The sequence below is a fragment of the Erythrolamprus reginae genome, chromosome 10 (assembly GCF_031021105.1).
Source record: "Erythrolamprus reginae isolate rEryReg1 chromosome 10, rEryReg1.hap1, whole genome shotgun sequence".
Lineage (NCBI taxonomy): Eukaryota > Metazoa > Chordata > Lepidosauria > Squamata > Dipsadidae > Erythrolamprus > Erythrolamprus reginae.
Window position 1 is genome coordinate 1,792,122 of NC_091959.1, and position 20,896 is coordinate 1,813,017.

The window sequence follows — 20,896 nt, forward strand, 5'->3', positions numbered from 1 at the left end:
TAGTTTTGGGTTGGAAGGATGCGACAAAATGGACAATGCAAAATTGGTATAGGTACATGGTGGACCATATTCAATTTGAAATTATGGATAAAAGGATAAATTCGGATAATGGAACTGAGTTGGGACAACTGATGGGACAGTGGGACAAGGTAAGACGATATATGACGAGCAGAATCCGAGACCAAGCTACGAGAAATAAATTGGAATCACTCTATAATATGTAAATAGATATATTGCTCTTGGGTCAAGTGGACTATACAAGAAACACCCCCGATTTGGTGGTGGGGAATGTGTGTGTGTCTGGGCGGTGGGCACATATCACTATGCACTGTTTTATGTTGTGTGTATATAAATTTCTTAAAAATTAATAAAAAAATATATTTAAAAAAAATAGTTGGGTAGTAACCTTGCCCTACAGCTGCTGAATAAAAGGCGAGATATTAGATCACCCAAATAATAAACATTCTTGCTTCCGCGTCGCAATAATTGCTGGAGACAGACAGGTGTGGAAGACGAGGAGCAGGAACAGAAACATTTGGCCCTGTCTCAAGTTCACTACATTACGCAATCAAAGAAATATTAACAGTGCGATTAGGAGGGAGTTTCAAACAGCTGTTTACAAAGCTCCTCCATCACCATCTGGATGTTAATTTGGAGTGTGGGAGACCACATAAATATAGTAGGAGTGGAGATAATGGGAACGGGTTCGGGAAGGTAAATAAGGGAGTGATTACATGGTGGAATGTTTGGAGGGGTGCCAGGAGGTGATCTGAGGCGTAATTAATAATATGCTTTATCGGGTCTGGGAATTAGCCGGTTCTAATCAAGATTGAGTTTCCTTGTGTGTATTTTCACTCAGGCATGCAGCCATAAAAGTGGCCTCACCAGGGGCAACGTCCAAGGCAGTTACACTTAAACTATAATCTATGTGGGTAACATATTTTTGCTGATAATAAGAGATGATAATAATAATAGATCTATACTAGCCTCCCTTCCTTTTCATTATCACGAAAAATATATTATGCACACACACACATATGTACATACATACATATACATAACATGCATACACATATATGTATGCATGTATGTGTAATATATTTTTCCCGATAATGGAAATGAAGACTACTATAGATCTATTTCAAGCTATTTCGCTCTCGTCAGCTGGCAACACCCTTACTTGGATTTGAACCTCAGTAATCTGCCTGTAAGGCAGTAGTTTTAACATGTATATATGTGTGTTTGTGTGTGTATAGATGTATGTATATGTAACATATTTTTGCTGATAATGAAAAGGAAGACTACTATAGATCTATTTCAAACTATTTAGCTCTCATCAGCTAGCCACATCCTTATTGGGATTTGAATATATATCCTAGGCTAGTCTGGACTATCCTAGTCTCCCTTAATTTTCAAATAAACATGTTACACACACACATATATATGTCACATGTTTTTTTGCTGAATTTGAAAATTAAGGGAGACTAGGATAGATCTATTTCGGCCTTATTTTGGCCTCATCAGCTAGCCATACCCACTAGGACTTGAACCTGCAACCTTCGCCTTGTAAGGCAGAGAATTATCCTCTAGGCTACAGTATCCAATCCCTTCAGCACTGCACCATATATACATACACACATACACAACACAAATACATACATACATACATACATACATACATACATATACACATATATATACATACATACATACATATATACTGCATATACACACACACAACAATTCATATAGTGACCACAATGAAAAAAGTGATTTGTGACCATTTTTTCATACTTATGACCGCTGTGGAACTCCCACAGTTACATGATCAAAATTTAGATCAAAATTGGCAACTGCCTCGTATTTATGACGGCTGGAGTGTCCCAGGGTCATGTGACCCCCTTATGACCAGCGAAGTCCACAGGGAAGAGAGATCCACTTAACAACTGGGTTGCTAATGTAAAAACTAGAATGATTCACTTAACAACAGGGGAAGGAAAGGATGAGGCAAAAACTCACTGAACAAATCTCTCACTTCACAAGTGAAATTTTGGGGTCAGCTGTGGTTGTAAGTGGAGGACTGCCTGTCACCATCATCCTTGTCTTTTAATGACCCCGTAATCCCTTGTGGGATGGAGTCTGGGTAATTGAATGGAGCTAGCTGGCCTGCATTGGCTGCCGATCAGTTTCCGGTCACAATTCAAAGTGTTGGTCATGACCTTTAAAGCCCTACATGGCATTAGGCCAGAGTACCTCCGGAACCGCCTGCTACCGCACGAATCCCAGCGGCCGATAAGGTCCCACAGTTGGCCTTCTCCGGGTCCCTTCGACTAAACAATGTCGTCTGGTGGGCCCCAGGGGAAGAGCCTTCTCTGTGGCAGCCCCGGCCCTCTGGAATCAACTGCCACCGGAGATTAGAACTGCTCCCACCCTCCTTGTCTTCCGTAAACTACTCAAGACCCACCTATACAGCCAGGCATGGGGGATTTGAGGCATCTTTCCCCCAGGCTTATTATAATTTATGTTTGGTATGTATGTGTTGTTTGGTTTTTAATTATGATAGGGTTTTTAGTTATTTTTAATATTAGATTTGTGCCATTATAATATTGTTTTTATCGTTGTTGTGAGCCGCCCCGAGTCTTCGGAGAGGGGCGGCATACAAATCTAATAAATTGAATTGAAATTGAATTGAATAGCTAGCAGAGTGTTTTACTGGCCCACTGCTCTTCCCTGTCGCCAATGCGGAGTTTTGTTCGGCAGATCTATTCTCACTGTGGGGCAGAGAGAGAAATATCTGCCTCTACCTAGGATCGAACTCAGAGCCACCTCTAAGGCCAGTACACCTTTCCAAAATTCAGGACTGCCTGTGTCAAAATGAATGCATGAAGCCATAGCTGAATCCTTACCTGGAAGAGGCGGAGTCTGCTTGTCGTTTTTTTCTGCTACGGACTCTTCTACGGCTTTGGCTAGAGAGGATTCTTCCGCATTCTTCACAGGCGTGGAAACTGCCCCGGGCTTGGTGATTCTTTCCTCATCTCTATTCCGGTGACTACATCAAGAGAAACAACACACTCCCTTTTCAAATTGACAGCCTAATGACAGGCTCTAACGAGGAAATCCAAACATTTCATAACAAAAGATCTTACTGTATGGGATGTGGCACAAAACGGGGGACTAAGCAACCTGTTTGGGCTCTTTGGCTGGAAAAGCGTCCATTGAAGGCGTCCGAGAACTGGACCTTCCAGATGTGTAAGAGTTTGGCCTGAGCTTTTTATCTGAAATGGTGTACAGAGCTTCCTGCTTGAGAGAGAGGCTGGACTAGATGACCTCTGAGGTCCCTTCCAACTCTGTTACAGTAGTACCTCTAGATACGAGTTTAATTCGTTCCAGAAGGGAGCTTGTATGTCGAACAACTCGTATCTGGAACAAATGGCTTTAGACTTTGTTTTTCCCCTCCGAGATAACCAGAAGCAAGGATTGTTGCGCCACCTAGTGGACGCTCGGCTCGTATCCTGAATTTGAGCTCGGGTCTCAAAATTTCTCTCCCCCCGTGGCTCGTATCTTGGAATACTCGCATGTGGAGCAGCTCATATCTAGAGGTACTACTGTATTCTGTTATTCTGTTATTCCATCCGTTTGGTCAAAGGGACTTCATAATTTATTTTAAAATTTAATTTTATTGGATTTATACGCTGCCCAACTGGCCTACAGGGGTGCCAACCCTGGCAAATATAAGATCTGTGGATTTCAACTCCCAGAATTCCCGAGCCAGCATGGGAATTGAAGTCCATAAGTCTTAAAATTGCCAAGGTTGGACACCTTTGGCTTAGATATCAGTGGTTCTCAACCTTTCTAATGCCGTGGCCCCTTAATATAGTTCCTCGTGTTGTGGTGACCCCCAACTGTAAGTCTGGCGCCAATTCTCCTAACAGAGCTTGAAGCTGATTGGCAGGGGGAATGTCAGAGGGACGCCCCCACTGTAAATGCCTGATTGGTTGGATTGTAAAAATAGGTTCCGAGGGGCCAGAATAGAAGCTTTCGTTCCTAACACTGTGGGAAATTTGTCTTTTCCCAGGATTTTAGGCGACTCCTATGAAATGGTCGTTTGACCCCCAAAGAGGTCCTGATCCCTAGGTTGAGAACCACTGGGCCCTAGAAAATCCTGGGTGAAAATTTTCCAAGGTCCTAAGGGCCCCTGATAGAAATGAGACACTTAATGTCCTCCTACAGTTTAAGGAATGTCAATCCTTTCTCCAACATTTAAAGAATGTGTTGCTCTCCTCGTTGCCCTTACGTGGGCTGATGTGGGCCTCACCGACCATGCCACTCCAAAAATATGAAAACTATGTCCAATATACCAGTGTCTATCATGCTGAAAGATGGAGAGAGTGAGAGAGAGCCAACAATGAAGCGGTAAAAGAGCCAATGGCACCTTCAGAAAACCAGCAATTAACTGTCCTTCCAGATTCATGAAGCTAATGTAACCGAGTAACCGAGTTAGAAGGGACCTTGTAGGTCTTCTAATCCAACCCTTTGCCCAGGTAGGAAACCCTACATACCATTTCAGACAAAGGTTGTCCAATCTCTGTTGGAGCATTTACAACTTCTGGAGGCAAGTTGTTCCACTGATTAATTCTTCTCACTGTCAGGAAATTCCTCCTTAGTTCTAAGTTGGTTCTTGTCCTGCCTTCTCCTGCTTTGGAGAATAGGTTGACCCCCAAATCCTCTTTGTGGCAACCCTTCAAATATTGGAACACTGCTATCACGTCACCCGCTAGTCCTTCTGTTCATTAAACCAGACCTTCCCAATTCCACCAAACGTTCTTTAGATGTTTTAGCCTCCAGTCCCCCAATGTGAATCAGTGATGGACAACTCCCCACTCTGGACCAGCCCTAGCAGAAGAGAGGCAACCAGGAGGATGTAAAACGTCACAAAACGAAGCTATGTTTATCCTAAGTCTCCTTCCCAACCACAGCTGTGTGTATTGTAATAACAGGAAATATTGAGGTTCGTTTTACTCTTTGAATTTGGTTCTTTTCCTACACCCAGAACACAATACTCATTTATCCTTTGGTGAAATAATTAATATGCAAATCTGGATTTTTAACAGCTACTTCTCTCCATAAATGAACGAGGCTACAAAACCCAGAACTTTACTGAGCTCTGGCGGAGCCACTTCTGGCAAGTAGATGGCACCATTACCTTTACAAACTCCTGATCTTAGAGAAGAAGACCCCCCCGGTATGCCACACACTGCCTTGAAGGAGGACTTCAACACAACAGTTTCTCTACCAAAAGCCATCAACACTGAAGAACCGAGAAGGTACAAGAATGAGCATGCTTATGATCACCATTACAAAGATAGAATTATCATTGCAATGACAATTATTGATCGTGCGATCATGTGCTTGGCTTCTGTGGACTAAAAAGGGGGGAAAGTTCTAATGCTTTTATGGAAAAACCTGATGATTCCCAAATCAAAACATGAAGACTAAATTTCTGGCAGAAAAATTTTCACCTGGTTTTGTGCAGAAAGGAAACTGTAGAGTAGTTTATGACAAATATAAAGAAAAACCCAGCTTGACAGAATACTTTCTAAATCACCCTGCAATCTACTGCCATCGTTAAAATAAATATATCTGTTTCATTAAAGCAATTTGCTCCTCCTGGTAACATACCAAAGGGGATGAATGCTGCAACTGAATCTCAGGAGAAGGGTGGCATAGAAATCTAATTAATAAATATTTTTTTAAAAAATATGATATTGCTGATAAACCAAGAGCCAGTTTGGTCTAGAAATTGGGAGGTGTGGGTTTTAATCCTGCCTTAGCCAATGAAAGCCAAGTGTGTGACTTTGGGCCAATCAGCTGCGAATCCTAGTCCTCCCTTAACTATGAAATCCACTGTGGTTGGTCAATCCACAGTGACTGAATTGAAACCTGCCTGGGATAAACATAGATCCATCCTGAGATAAAATACAGGAAATAGTGTAAGGGCAGACTAAATGGGCCATGAGGTCTTTTTCTGCCGTCAAGTCTTCTATGGTTCTATGAAAGCTGTCTGGATGACTTTGGGCCAATCACCAAGAGATGGCGAGTTCTAGTCCTGCCTTAGCTGTGAAAGCTTTGGGCCACTCACTCACTTTCAGCCCAACCCGCCTCGCAGGGTTGTTGTTGTTATTGTTAGTTGGGATAACAGGAAAAGGAAGATGCGTTGGAATATGTTCGCTGCCTAGAATTATTTGTAAAAATAATAAAAAGGCAGGATACAAATAAACAAACAAAAAAACACCCATCCCAAAAAAGGAAATCTCCAGAGGCGAAACAAACATGGGAAGAAGGGTAGCACTGGCTATCAGCCATCATCTGCAAGAAATCTCCTCTGAGGCACACATTCATTCATTCATTCATTCATTCATTCATTCATTCATTCATTCATTCATTTATTGGATTTGTATGCCGCCCCTCTCCGTAGACTCGGGGCGGCTAACAACAGTAATAAAAAACAGCATATAAATCCAATACTAAAACAACTAAAAAACCCTTATTGTAAAACCAAACATACACTCATGGATGCTGTGTGTCCTCAACTCTTTGAACAGGAAGCAAGGATCATCCAGAAACTCCTTGACTTACAAACATCTATCTAGCAACCGTTCTTTCTGCCTGTGGTAGCCTTCCAGATGTGCTCTGGCTCCTCCAGATGTTCCTGGAACACTGCAAAGTTCCAGAGAAAAACCAAACCCCCCAGAACAGCTGGGTTCCACAACAAGCCCTTCATGGCATTGGACCAGAATATCTCCGAGACCGCCTTCTGCCGCACGAATCCCAGCGACCGATTAGGTCCCACAGAGTGGGCCTTCTCCGGGTCCCGTCAACTAAACAATGTCGGTCGGCGGGCCCCAGGGGAAGAGCCTTCTCTGTGGTGGCCCCGGCCCTCTGGAACCAACTCCCCCCTGAGATTAGAACTGCCCCTACTCTCCTTGCCTTCCGAAAGTTCCTTAAAACCCACCTTTGTCGTCAGGCATGGGGGAACTGAGATATTTCCCCCAGGCCTATATAATTTATGTATGGTATGTTTGTATGTATGTTTGTTTAGCAAATGGGGTTTTTAAATATTTTAAACTACAATTTAGATTTGTGATGAATTGTTTTATTTTGCTGTGAGCCGCCCCGAGTCTGCGGAGAGGGGCGGCATACAAATCTAAATAATAAATAAATAAACGTCTGGCATATCCTCTGTGAGTAACCCTGCAGCCCTTGGGAGGGCTTGTACAAACGCCATTCCTTCACAGAGAACGATGTTGAGGATAAAAACCACCTCGGGGAGAAAGCGCCTCCAGCCTCAGAAGCAAGATTGGAAGGTCAATCGCAGGAGAGTCGAGGAGCCTCAAAGCTTCTGCCTCTGCTATGTTGTGTCCGCTGTTTTCAAAAGGCAGTGAGCAACCTGCGAACCTTCAGCTCTGAAGTGTTTGCTTCCAAAGCCAACACTCAACCATGGCGTCTTCAAGTGGCCCTTGCTCACTGCTCTCCGCTGCACCCACCCTCTGCGTAAATAGATGAACTATTCTTTCATGATGTTTCTGTTTACAACAGTGTTTTTCAACCAGTGTGCCGTGAGACATGGTCAGGTGTGCCGCAAAGCTCAGAGAGAGAAAGAAAGCAAGAGAGAGAGAGAGAGAAAGAAAGCAAAAGAGAGAAAGAGTGAGCGAGAAAGAAAACAAGATAGAGAGAAAGGGAACAAGAGAAAGAAAGAAAGAGAGAGAAAGAGAGAGAGAGAACAAGAGAGAGAAAGAAAGCAAGAGAGAGAGAGAGAGAAAGAAAGCAAAAGAGAGAAAGAGAGAGCGAGAAAGAAAACAAGATAGAGAGAAAGGGAACAAGAGAAAGAAAGAGAGAGAAAGAGAGAGAGAACAAGAGAGAGAAAGAAAGCAAGAGAGAGAGAGAAAGAGGGAGGGAAGGAGAGAAAGAGAAAGACATAGAGGGAGAGAGAAGGAGAGCAAAAAGAGAGGGAGGAAGGAAGAGAAAGAAAGAGGGATGGAGAGAGAAAGATAGAGGAAGGAAGGGAGAGAAATAGGGAGAGAGAAATAGAGTGAAAGGGAGGAAGAGAGAGAGAGAGAGAATTTTTTTGTCCAAACTTTTTTTAGCCACCCCCTCCCCGCCCCGCTCAATGTGCCCCAGGGTTTCGTAAATGTAAAAAATGTGCCACGGCTCAAAAAAGGTTGAAAATCACTGGTTTACAATGACAACACAGTTGCCTGTATAAAAAAATGTTTCAAAAATCTCTCCCATATCAAGCTTGGCTTTTCTTGGCTCTTCATCTCTCATAGAACCCCACAAAGTTCACGCGGAACCCTTCGGTTCTGTGGAAGCCACTTTGGGGGAAAACCCTGGGTCACTCCATCTTTCCACCTGGACAGGATGAAGCAGGGAGATGTTCTCCATCCCTACCGGAGGAGGTCAAATCGAGCGTTCCTCTCCTTGTTGGAGAAGACACGTCCTGGGTAAGTTGGCCAGATCCACCCTAGGTCTCCTCTGCTCAAAATACACAATAGTTGGACCTGGAGCCTCCTTTCCATATGGCACCGGACCAGGATATCTGCGAGACCACCTTCTGCCGCACGAATCCCAGCGACCGGTCAGGTCCCACAGAGTTGGTCTTCTCCGGGTCCCGTCGACTAAACAATGTCGTCTGGCGGGACCCAGGGGAAGAGCCTTCTCTGTGGCAGCCCCGACCCTCTGGAACCAGCTCCCCCCAGATATCAGAGTTGCCCCCACCCTCCTTGCCTTTCACGAGCTCCTTAAAACCCACCTCTGTCGTCAGGCATGGGGGAATTGAGACTTTCCCTTCCCCCTAGGCTTATAGAATTTATACATGGTATACTCGTATGTACGAGTGGTTCTTTAAATTGGGGTTTTTTAGATTATTTTTAATATTAGATTTGTTTACATTGTCTTTTTTATTGTTGTTAGCCGCCCCGAGTCTTCGGAGAGGGGCGGCATACAAATCTAATAAATAAATAAAATAAAAAAAATAAAAAAAATTTGAGCAGTGTATCTAGGATTCCAGATGCACATCCCACTGGGGTCATCTCCAACCACGGAGGATAAAACAGATTCTCCTGCAAAAATTCTGAATGCCATGAAAATGGAGAAGAATATCGTGGGGAGGATGCTTCCTGGACCAATCCTAAATTTTGAACTTTCTAGTAAATATTCAATTTTGTTTTGCTTTTATTAAAAACAAAAAAACCCCGAGGAGGGTGCAGGAAGTGTCTTGACGCTGTCATTGTTTCTGGATGACAGAATGTGGTTAAAAATTACAGCCACATTCCCCATGAGTCAGCCAAGGTGTGATTTCACTCGGCATATGTGTTTTGGCAGGAGAGCTTTGACTTCTAACATCTGTTCCGCACCAGGAAGGATCTTGGTCTATACCAAAGGAGGCTCAACAGGGCAACTTTCTAAAATAATCTTTAGCTACAAAAGAAGGGAAGTCGGACCCAGGAGGATTTCATTAAGGCCGTACAGTTCTTCCCCAATGTCCACCTTCTCCATCAAAACAGGCATACTTCTCTCACGCAGGATTCCTGATAAACTCCATCAACCAAAAATGTATGGAGAGGGGCGGCATACAAATCTAATAAATAATAATAATAATAATAATAATAATAATAATAATAATAATAATAATAATAAACAATGTTGTTTGGCGGGACCCAGGGGAAGAGCCTTCTCTGTGGCGGCTCCGACCCTCTGGAATCAGCTCCCTCCAGAGATTAGAACTGCCCCCACCCTCCTTGCCTTTCGTAAACTCCTTAAAACCCTCCTCTGTCGTCAAGCGCAGGGGAACTGAAACATCTCCCCCTGCCTATGTAGTTTTTTGTGTATGATATGACTGTATGTATGCTTTTTATATATTGGGGGTTCCTTGTTTTTTAGACTTTTTAAAATGTATTGTTATTTTATATTCTAACTGTTAGATTTGTCATTGTATATTGTTTTTATCATTGCTGTGAGCCGCCCCGAGTCTACGGAGAGGGGCGGCATACAAATCTAATTAATAATAATAATAATAATAATAATAATAATAATAATAATAATAATAATAATATTTCAGCCTGTTTTATTAGACTTGTTCCCGCTTCCTTTCCATAGTAGCAGAGTTTCTCAACCTTGGTAATTCGAAGATGAGTGGACTTCAACTCCCATAATCCCCCAACCAGCATCGCTGGGAGTTGAAGTCCACTCACCTTCTAACCACTAAGGTTGAGAAACGCTGCCACAGTGACTGCAAAGCCTCCGCAGTGGTATTTCTACATCTCTGATGGATCTAATCTTTTTTTTTTTAATTGGGTGGGTCTTCCTCAAATTGTTTTTAATTGGAGAAAAAATAATAATGTTCCCAGATGCTAATTCTCCAAGAACCCTTTGGTTGAATCTAGTCAAAACTCTTAAATGAAATCAGGACAGTTTGCAGGATCCAAGCTGGGCCAGTCGCCAAGCCCCGAGGTTTGGGCTTCCGAGCTTCCAGACTGGTGCTGGAGCCCCCCACCCTCGGGAAACGTCTCTCTATCAGAATATCTGATTACAGGGTGTCCAGGGGGAGGAAGCATTGTGAAATTCCCTGATATTTCTCTGACATTTCCATGTAACTTGCGATCTAGTTAAGCTGCGGTCGCAGATGACGTCATACCAAATGGCTCAGCCATGGAGAAATATCGCTGAGTTGTTTCCCTGACTTTTAAACATTTTAATAGTTTGTTTGTTTTTCCTGATTTATTCCGGTTTTTTCATGATTCCCTGATGTTTCCCAAACCGCCGATTTCCGTGATAATTCCAGGTTTTCTGGATACCCTGGATTATCTCCAGAATATATTCTGGAAGGAGGGAAAGAGAGAAAGATACACTCTGTGGGACCTAACTGGTCGCTGCACGAATCCCAGCGACCAGTTAGGTCCCACAGAGTGGGTCTTCTCCGGGTCCCGTCAACCAAACAATGTCGCTTGGTGGGACCCAGAGGAAGAGCCTTCTCTGTGGTGGCCCCAGCCCTCTGGAACCAACTCCCCCCCAGAGATTAGAATTGCCCCCACCCTCCTCGCCTTTCGAAAGCTGCTTAAAACCCACCTCTGCTGCCAGGCATGGGGGAACTGAGATACACTTCCCCCTAGGCCTTTACAATTTTATGCATGGTATGTTTGTACGTATGATTGGTTTTTATATAATGGGTTTTTAACTGTTTTTAGTATTGGATTTTGTTATATAATGTTTTATTGCTGTTGTTAGCCGCCCCGAGTCTGCGGAGAGGGGCGGCATACAAATCCAATAAATAATAAAAATAATAATAATTTCCCTGAGGATGGTCCCTAGCATGAATATCTCCGAGACCGCCTACTGCCGCACGAATCCCAGCGACCAATTAGGTCCCACAGAGTGGGCCTTCTCCGGGTCCCGTCAACTAAACAATGTCGGTTGGCGGGCCCCAGGGGAAGAGCCTTCTCTGTGGCGGCACCGACTCTCTGGAACCAACTCCCCCCAGAGATTAGAACTGCCCCTACTCTCCCTGCCTTCCGTAAACTCCTTAAAACCCACCTCTGCCGTCAGGCATGGGGGAACTGAAACACCTCCCCCGGGCATGTTTAATTTATGCATGGTATGTTTGTGTGTGTGTGCGTCTGTTAGTTTATGGGGTTCTTTTAAAGCTTGTATAAATTTTAAAGTTTTCTGATTATTTATGATTTGTTCTATTCTGTTGTGAGCCGCCCCGAGTCTTCGGAGAGGGGCGGCATACAAATCTAAATAAAAAATAAAAAATAAATAAATAAATAAATAAATGAATCCAAATGCTTAGAAGACCAAATCTCTGCTCTTGGTGACCTACACAGATTGGACCCACGTATATTTTGCCTCCCTTTGCCAGGACAGCCTTACCGCTACGCATCTCATTCCCCAAACCCATCCTTCTTTTAGGTGGCATCTCAAGAGCGAAGCCTCCGGAAGACCAAATATATCAGAATTCCAAAGAGAAGATCTTTGGGGAAAGATATGGGTCCGTTGGTCCATCACCCCACCGAGGTGTCCCCCCCCCCCCTCCTGTGGCTCCTGCCTTCATCCCCGGCGTCCGTCCCACCCGCTCTTTTCCATCCAAAAGCCTTATTTCAAAAGAGCACGAGGCGACCGTCACCTGCCATTGTTGGGCTGCTGTGGAGAGTGTTCTGACCTCTGGTCAGGAGATCGTGAACGACTGCGGCGGGGCCTGTCATGGGATCGGTTGGAATGGTCAGATGCCAGCGACTGAATTTCTGAAATGTCTGTTAAATAAAAGTGGGAGGGGGGGGGGTTTTCCATGAGATGATTCAGAAGTAAAAAGATGGCATGACTTTCCCTAAGGAATGAACGCAACGCACGCTTGTCCAGGGGGCCGCCTGGCTTTCCAAACAAGGCTCTTCACTGTTCGGTCAGTGGGAGGTGGACTCTCTTCAGCCCTTCTTCCCCTGCAGAAGGTCCCGGAAGCCTTGCCCTTCCACCTGACACACCACAACTGTTTTGGTCTCAGCGGGGAACAGGCGTGGCAAGAGGAAGGCACCGGTACTCACCGTCCCTTTCTGACGCGTTGGCTGAGTGGATGCTGTCGGAAAGATCGGGGACGTTCAACAGAGTTGCTCTCTCATCCCTCTGGACCACCATTTTCAACTTGCCCTTTGACCTTTCGATCAAGGTTTTGGCATCTGTCAAGGACATGTTTTCCGTCACAGTTCCGTTGATCTGCAAGGGAACAGAGGGGAGACTGGTAGGGGGAACCGAGGAGAGGTTGGCATCTACTATTTAATCAGATTTAAGAACATAATTGATTTGAAAATTGGTTATGCATAAGACCGAATAGTAATCGTTGATAACAGATAAGACTGAGCTGTCAACAATACAGGGGGGGTGGGGGTGGGGGCTATGTACAGTTTGTTTTTGTCATGTCTATGTTTTTCTCTTCTGTTTCTTTTCTCTGTCTGATTTGATGGTTATATGTAGTGTATTAAAAAGCCAGGCATTTCAAAATAAAGAAAAGCAGCTTGAAACAGTGGTTAAGTGAAGGGTCGCATCTGGAGGATTACTTACACTTTAAACAAAAGAGATGGTGAAACACGAATACAAAGGGGGGAAGGAGAGAAAAAGAGAAAGAAGGAGGGAGAGGAAGAGAGGTGGATAGGTAGGGAGACAGACAGAGAGAGAGAAAGATGGAGAAAGGAGAGAAAAAGAAAGAGAGGGAGGGAGAAAGGAAAGAGGGACGAAGGGAGAGAAAGAGGGAAAGAGGGAGGGAAAAGGAAGGAGGGAGGGAGAAAAAAAGAGAGTGAAAGAGAGAGGGAGAGGGAGAGAAAGAGAAGGGGAGAGAGCGTGGGAGAAAGAAAGAGAGGGAGGGAGAGAGGAAAGAGGGACGAAGGGAGAGAAAGAGGGAGGGAAAAGGAGGGAGGGATGGAGAGAAAGAGAGAGAGAAAGAGAGAGGGAGAGAAAGAGAAGGGGAGGGAGAGAGAGCAGGAGAAAGAAAGAGGGAGGGAGAGAGATGGTGAAAGGAGAGAAAAAGAAAGAGAGGGAGGGAGAGAGGAAAGAGAGATGAAGGGAGAGAAAGAGGAAAAGAGGGAGGGAAAAGGAGGGAGGGATGGAGAGAAAGAGGGAGAGAAAGAGAGAGGGAGAGAAAGAGAAGGGGAGGGAGAGAGAACAGGAGAAAGAAAGAGGGAGGGAGGGAGATGGTGAAAGGAGAGAAAAAGAAAGAGAGGGAGGGAGAGAGGAAAGAGAGATGAAGGGAGAGAAAGAGGAAAAGAGGGAGGGAAAAGGAGGGAGGGATGGAGAGAGAGAGTGGGAGAAAGAAAGAGGGAGACAGAGAGAGAGATGGTGAAAGGAGAGAAAAAGAAAGAGAGGGAGGGAGAGAGGAAAGAGAGATGAAGGAAGAGAAAGAGGAAAAGAGGGAGGGAAAAGGAAGCAGGGAGAGAGAGAAAGAGAGAGGGAGAGAAAGAGAAGGGGAGAGAGCGGGATAAAGAAAGAGGGAGGGAGGGAGAGAGAGAGATGGTGAAAGGAGAGAAAAAGAAAGAGAGGGAGGGAGAGAGGAAAGAGAGACGAAGGGAGAGAAAGAGGGAAAGAGGGAGGGAAAAGGAAGGAGGGAGGGAGAGAGCGCGGGAGAAAGAAAGAGGGAGGGAGGGAGAGAGAGATGGTGAAAGGAGAGAAAAAGAGAGAGAGGGAGAGAGGAAAGAGAGACGAAGGGAGAGAAAGAGGAAAAGAGGGAGAGAAAAGGAAGGAGGGAGGGAGAGAAAGAGAGAGGGAGGGAGAGGGAGAGTTGAGAGAGGGGGAGAGGGAGGGGAAGAGAAGCCATACCTTCAGCACCACATCTCCTTCTTGGATGTTGCCGTCTTTGGCTGCCAAACTGTCTTGCGAAATCTCTTTCACGAAGATGTGGCTGGCCAGGCGCAACCCGTACTCTGTGCCAAGGGAAAATGAAGCCAGACGCTGTCAACCCGGAAGAAGGAAGGGCAGCCCAACTTCCGCCAACCTCCTTTGACTCTGCAAAAACTGCCCTTTCCTGCACTCTACCAACTGACCCCTGACCGTACGTTGAGCGCCAATTCTCCCGACAGAGCTTGAAGCTGATTGGCAGGAAGGCCAGAGGGACACCCCCACTCTAAACGCCTCTTTGGTCGGGTTGTGAGCAGGGCTGGGCTCTAACTTACCTGGCGGACAGTTTGCTTCCTCAAGAGGGCGACCGCATGCACAGTGCCGGAAACTCGGCTTCTGCACATGCTCAGAAGAAAAAATAAAATGAAATAAAAAATTTAAAAAAATTAGGGGGGGGAAAAAAGAAAGCCAAAAACAAGAGGGCGACCGTGCCTGAAACTCAGCTTCTGCGCATGCTCAGAAGAAAAATAAAATTAATAAATAATAATAATAATAATTTTAAAAAAGAAAGCCAAAAACAAGAGGGCGGCCGCATGCACAGTGCTGGAAACTTCTGCACATACTCAGAAGAAAAATAAAATAAAAAGTTAAATTTAAAAATAATTAAATTCATTTAAAAAAAAAAAAAAAGCAAGGCGAAAACAAGAGGGCGACTCGCATGCACAGTGCCACAAACGCAGCTTCTGCCCATGCTCAGAAAGAAAGAAAAATTCCAGTTCGGTGACGTCATCGAGACATTACCAGGGGGTCACTACCAGTTCGGGCGAACCAGTGCAAGCTGGAAGGAACCCACCCCTGAGATGAGCCACTTGGAAGGGTTGATCTTCGCAGAAGTAGATCGAATCCATACTTTTCCGCAGCTGGGATCAATGCTGACCCAGCCCAAGGGGACCGATTCTAGATCTATCAGCCAGGGAGGGCTGGGCCACCCATCCCTTATTTCTTTTCCTTAAACATGAGAGGTTGTGGGGTTTTTCCCAAATGATGTGAGGATGTGATGCTCCCAAAAGATAAAAGGACTTGTGTGCAACCGCCTGTCCCCGCCCATGAATGGAGCGAAAGATTTCGCCAGGATTAGGGTTAGACAACAAACAAAGATACCACTCCCTTTTATTAATGAAACTTTTAATTTATGCATCGTGAGGCATAAAGCACACAACAAGTCTGAGCACTCAGGAGGAGAAAGAGGAAGAGGAGACCGAGGAGGAGAGAGAGAAGGAGAAGGAGGAAAGGAGAAGGAAGAAAGGAGGAGACGGGAGGAAGGAGGAAGAGGAGGAGAAGGAGGAAAGGAGAAGGAAGAAAGGAGGAGGAGGAGACGGGAGGAAGGAGGAAGAGGAGGAGGAGGAGGAAAGGAGAAGACAGAAAGAAAAGGAGGAGGAGGAGGGAGAGAAGGAGAAGGAGAAAAGGAGAAGGAAGAAAGAGGGAGCAAGGGAGGAGACAGGAGGAAGGAGGAAGAGGAGGAGGAGAAGGAGGAAAGAGGGAGCAAGAGGAGGAGAGGAAGAAGGAGAAGGGGGAGAGGAGGAAGGAGGAAGAGGAGGAGGAGAAGGAGGAAAGGAGAAGACAGAAAGGAGAAGGAGGGGAGAGAGAAGGAGGAGGAGGAAAGGAGAAGGAAGAAAGGAGGAGGAGGAGACGGGAGGAAGGAGGAAGAGGAGGAGGAGGAGGAAAGGAGAAGACAGAAAGAAGAAGGAGGAGGAGAGAGAGAAGGAGAAGGCGAAGGAGGAAAGGAGAAGGAAGAAAGAGGGAGCAAGGAAGGAGACGGGAGGAAGGAGGAAGAGGAGGAGGAGAAGGAGGAAAGAGGGAGCAAGAGGAGGAGAGGAAGAAGGAGAAGGGGGAGAGGAGGAGGAGGAGAAGGAGGAAAGGAGAAGGAAGAAAGGAGAGGGAGAAGGAGGAGGAAATGTAGGTGATTTCTACGCCATCTTTTATACATTTTTGGTCCACTCAGTGACAAACATAGTTAATACTTCAGCCTCCAATTCTCTGCACAACAGCTACACAGAAAAGGTGCTACAGTAGTACCTCTAGATACGAGCTGCTCCACATGCGAGTATTCCAAGTTACGAGTCGCGATGCGAGCGAAATTTCTGTTCGACACCCGAGCTCAAATTCAGGATACGAGCCGAGCTTCCACTAGGTGGCGCAAGAATCTCCTTGCTTCCAGTTATCTCGGCCCGAAAAACAAAGTCTAAAGGCCTTCGTTCGAGATGCGAGTTGATCGACTTACGAGCTCAGGTCTGGAACGAATTAAACTCGTATGTCGAGGTACCACTGTACTCTTAAAAAGAATACTTAGAGAAAGTACTTTTTGGCAACACGGAGTTACTTCTTCCAAACAAGTTGGGTGAACTGGTTAAGATTAATTCCCTACCGATTCCGATTCTTTTAGGCTCTCGGTCCATTTCCAAACCATTCAGCTAGAACCTAAGAGGAGAAGCAGCTTCCAACAACCCTAGCCCTTCCCTCTGTCCCAAATGGGGTCAAAATGGGGGTTAATTCTTTCAATGAAGCCCACCCACTCCACCGAGGGGCTGTACCTTCGTTCTTCCTCGACTTCACCAACGTGACCTTCGTGGGTTTGGCGGGTTGGCTGGAGGCCATGGATCTCCGGTCCGACCTAGGCGACACGCTCCGTTCTCGACTTGCGCTGCGATCCCTCGTCCAACTTTTCTCCTGCCTTCTGCTGGTAGCACCGTGGGGACCCCGGGGGTCGTGCAGCTCCTCTTCGTAGCTGTCCTCGTCGTTCTCAGAGACTGGGTCAGGGTCTGTCCGGGTCACTGGGATATGGACTTTCTTCATTCTTCGGATGGTCTGGAAGACAATCCAAGGCAACAATCATTTCTGGTAGGGAGGAGGTCAAGCCCTCCACATGCCAAGTAGCAATAGCCGCCGGACTTATATACCGCTTCTCAGCGCTTTACAGCCATCTCCAAACGGTTTACAGAGTCCAACAACAATCTGGCTCCTCATTTTACCCACCTAGGAAGGACGGAAGACTGAGTCAACTTGAGCCAGTCAGCGTCCAACTCCTGACTGTTGGCAGAGAAGGAGGGAGGGAGGGGGGAGGGAGGGAGGAAAGAAGGAAAGAAAGAAAGAAGGAAGGAAGGAAAAAGAAAGGAAAGAAGGAAGGAAGGAAGGAAAAAGAAAGGAAGGAAGGAAGGAAAAAGAAAGAAAGAAAGAAAGAAAGAAAAGGAAGGAAAGAAAGAAAGAAAAGGAAGGAAGGAAAGAAAGAAAGAAAAAGAAAGGAAGGAAGGAAGGAAAAAGAAAGAAAGAAAGAAAGAAAGTGGGGAGGGAGGGAAATAGCCATAGCTCTTAGACTTATATACCACTTTACCATGCTTTACAGCTCTAGGCGGTTTACAGAGTTGGCCTATTTGCCCCCAAGAACCTGGTCCTCATTCGACCCACCTCGGACGGAGGGAAGGTGGAGACATTTGAAATTGCAGGCAGCCGGTGATCAGTCAAAGCAGCCGGCAGCACTGCACCACCAAGGCTCAAATACGGAATGCATAACGTTTTGGATATAACGATGGATTTTTAAACATTATTAGGTGAGCAGCCGCTGTCTTGTCAAGGTAGTCCTCAACTTACAACTGTTCATTCAGTGACCCAAGTTACAACACCACTGGAAAAAAAAGGTGACTTGAGAGCATTTTTCACACACAGTTGCCAAGTCCCAGGGCCACGTGATGCCCTTGTGCAACCTTCCGACAAGGTCGTAGTTAGTCACTATATTCAAGAGTGGCCACAGAAAACTCGACTTCAAAAAGGATCAAGAACCACTTGAGCCATGAAAGAAAGTAAAAGAAACCTCCGGGGCCAAAAGCTTATAAAACAGGCAAATGTCCTGGCCTAGGCGGTTCCCAAACCACGAAGCCGACTCCTTGTGCCGACAAAAACCCCTTTTTATTAAGTTACGGTGCCTTCTTCTCATTCACACACAGCAAACTCTTTCAAGGGCAAATTGACATTCACAGACCTTATCTGGCTTGGAGAGCTGCCAGGCCCTTATCTTCAAAACCTGGCCAGGAGTCTCCGAGAGTCAGGAACCAATTAAGCCAACTAATTGTCTCCTGCAAAGTCTCCTCCCCGTTTGCTCCTCTTTTACTCCTTGTGGGAGGGGCCATTCATCGTCCACCTGTGGCTTTACTCCCAACTCGGCCCTTGTTCCTTCGTCTGGAAACTCTGTGCATGCCCACCACGCTGGTCTCGGTCGCCTGCCCAGTTTATCCCAGGCATGTTTCAATTCAGTGACTGTGGATTGACCAACCACGTCTGCTGGAAGTTTGTTCCAAGGATCTACTACTCTTTCAGTCAAATAATATTTTCTCATGTTGCTTTTGATCTTTCCCCCAACTAACCTCAGATTGTGTCCCCTTGTTCTTGGGTTCACTTTCCTATTAAAAACACTTCCCTCCTGGACCTTATTTAACCCTTGAACATATTTAAATGCTTCAATCGTGTCCCCCCTTTTCCTTCTGTCCTCCAGACTAGACAGATGGAGTCCATGAAGTCTTTCCTGATACGTTTTATGCTGAAGACCTTCCACCATAAAGTGGTACTGATACCAAGCTACTCTAATGGCCCAGTGGTGAGAAGAGGGCCCAGGGCACCAACTTTCCTACTTCTGCAGTCACAACCTCTCAACTGATGAACTCAAAGAGGTCTTTTGTGTGTGTGTGTGTGTGTGTGTGTGTGTGTGTGTGTGAACACAATTTGAGGCCAGTCTGCCTTTGGGCCTTTTCTTCCGCACTGCCCATTTGGGCAAAGCACATTCCTTTCTTATCTTCTCCCTTGGTTTTCACTTTCAACACATCTGAAGCCTGATTTGGCTTTGAACCTACAAGGGTTGATCACCCGATTACCTAAATACACACCCCTACCAAGCCCAGAGAGAGAGAGAGAGAGAGAGAGACAGAGAGAGACAGAGAGAGACAGAGAGAGACAGAGACAGAGAGAAAGAGAGAGAGAGACAGAGGGACAAAGACAGAGAGAGAGATGGGCCTTGGTCAAAGAACCCCTTTCCCCCACAGTGAGCTCTAGCTAATATCTGTGCCATTGAATATCCAAGGGAAAAGCCAACAATAAGGGAATTTTGTGTAAAATTAAAAACAACCCAATCTACTTGCAATCAAAGCAGCTAGTGGGTTTCCCTCATAGAGCATCACACCCCAAGACAACTAGACACGAAGACAGTTTTTTCCCGAACGCCATCACTCTGCTAAACAAATAATTCCCGCAACACTGTCAAACTTACTTAGTCTGCACTAATATTACTACTAGGTTTTTTCCTCATCATTCCTATCACCCGTCTCCTCCCACTAATAACTATATGACTGTAACCTGTTGCTTGCATCCTTACACTTTATATCAATATTGTTTCCTGATTGCTTATTTGACCACGATGACAATCATTAAGTGTTGTACCTCATGATTTCTGACAAATGTCTTTTCTTTTATGTAAACTAAGAGCAAATGCACATGCACCAAAGGCAAATTCTTTGTGTGTCCAAATATACTTGGCCAATAAAAAATAAACAATTCTAAAAGAAAAGAAAATCCTGTCCTAACACCTGGGAAAAGGTAAAACAGAAGCAATGGGTGGAAACTAAACAAGGAGAGGAGCAACTCAGAACTAAGGAGATATTTCCTGACAATTAGAACAATTAATCAGTGGAACAGCTTGACACCAGAAGTTGTGAATGCTCCAACACTGGAAGTTTTTAAGAAGATGTTGGATAACTATTTGTCTGAAGTGGTGTAGGGTTTCCTGCTTGAGCAGGGGGTTGGACTAGAAGACCTCCAAGGTCCCTTCCAACTCTGTTGTTGTTATCATTGTTTAAAAAACCCAGATTTTTGGGGCCTTTAGGCTGAAGGACGGGACTACTGAATCTTGGTTAAGGAGTGGATGAGAAGTGTTCCTTAGGGGAGGTGCCACCACAAAATAGGCATGCTGCCTGGGTCACGATTTAACAGAAGAAGCCCAGGTTGCTGATTTCCAAATTCTCTTCTGCAACCATCACATAAAGTGTTGGAGCTACCAACATTTAGCAAAAGAACACACAAAACAATTGGACCGGTGTATGATATATAGACACCCTGCCAAATCACAAACAAACACAACATGGCAACTGCTTTCCTGAAAGACAGGAAGGGTGGAGGGAAGGAAAGGGGGTGGGGGGAGACCACACTTACGATTTTGGCATTTTTTCCACTTTTTCTCAGCTGCTGGACGGCGAAAGCATGTTCCACGTTATCCATGGAAACGCCGTTAACCATTGCGACGCGATCATTCTCCCTAAAAAGTCAGGTGGGGGGGGGAGAAAGAAAATAAGAGCAAGTCAGGAAGGCCCCTCCCAATATAAGCAAAGGAAAAAAGAACAATTTACTGAAATCCACAGTAAAACTCTGAGAGTCAAAAATTCTTCAGTTCTTCAGACTACTTTAAATTTTTGCATTATTCCTTGTT

At 45.3% G+C, this 20,896-nt stretch overlaps 2 protein-coding genes across 2 annotated transcripts in view; one reads left to right on the forward strand and one right to left on the reverse strand.

The window, feature by feature from the left end:
• The window catches only part of MTMR10 (myotubularin related protein 10), a 780,230-nt gene that overhangs the window by 278,361 nt on the left and 480,973 nt on the right, over positions 1–20,896 (forward strand). The window lies entirely within an intron of this gene.
• TJP1 (tight junction protein 1) overlaps positions 1–20,896 on the reverse strand; it is a 101,262-nt gene that overhangs the window by 33,267 nt on the left and 47,099 nt on the right. Inside the window, 6 exon segments of the mRNA XM_070763177.1 lie at positions 2,907–3,049; positions 12,182–12,308; positions 12,594–12,762; positions 14,356–14,459; positions 16,965–17,238; positions 20,623–20,725. Coding sequence (XP_070619278.1) covers positions 2,907–3,049; positions 12,182–12,308; positions 12,594–12,762; positions 14,356–14,459; positions 16,965–17,238; positions 20,623–20,725 — 920 coding nt within the window.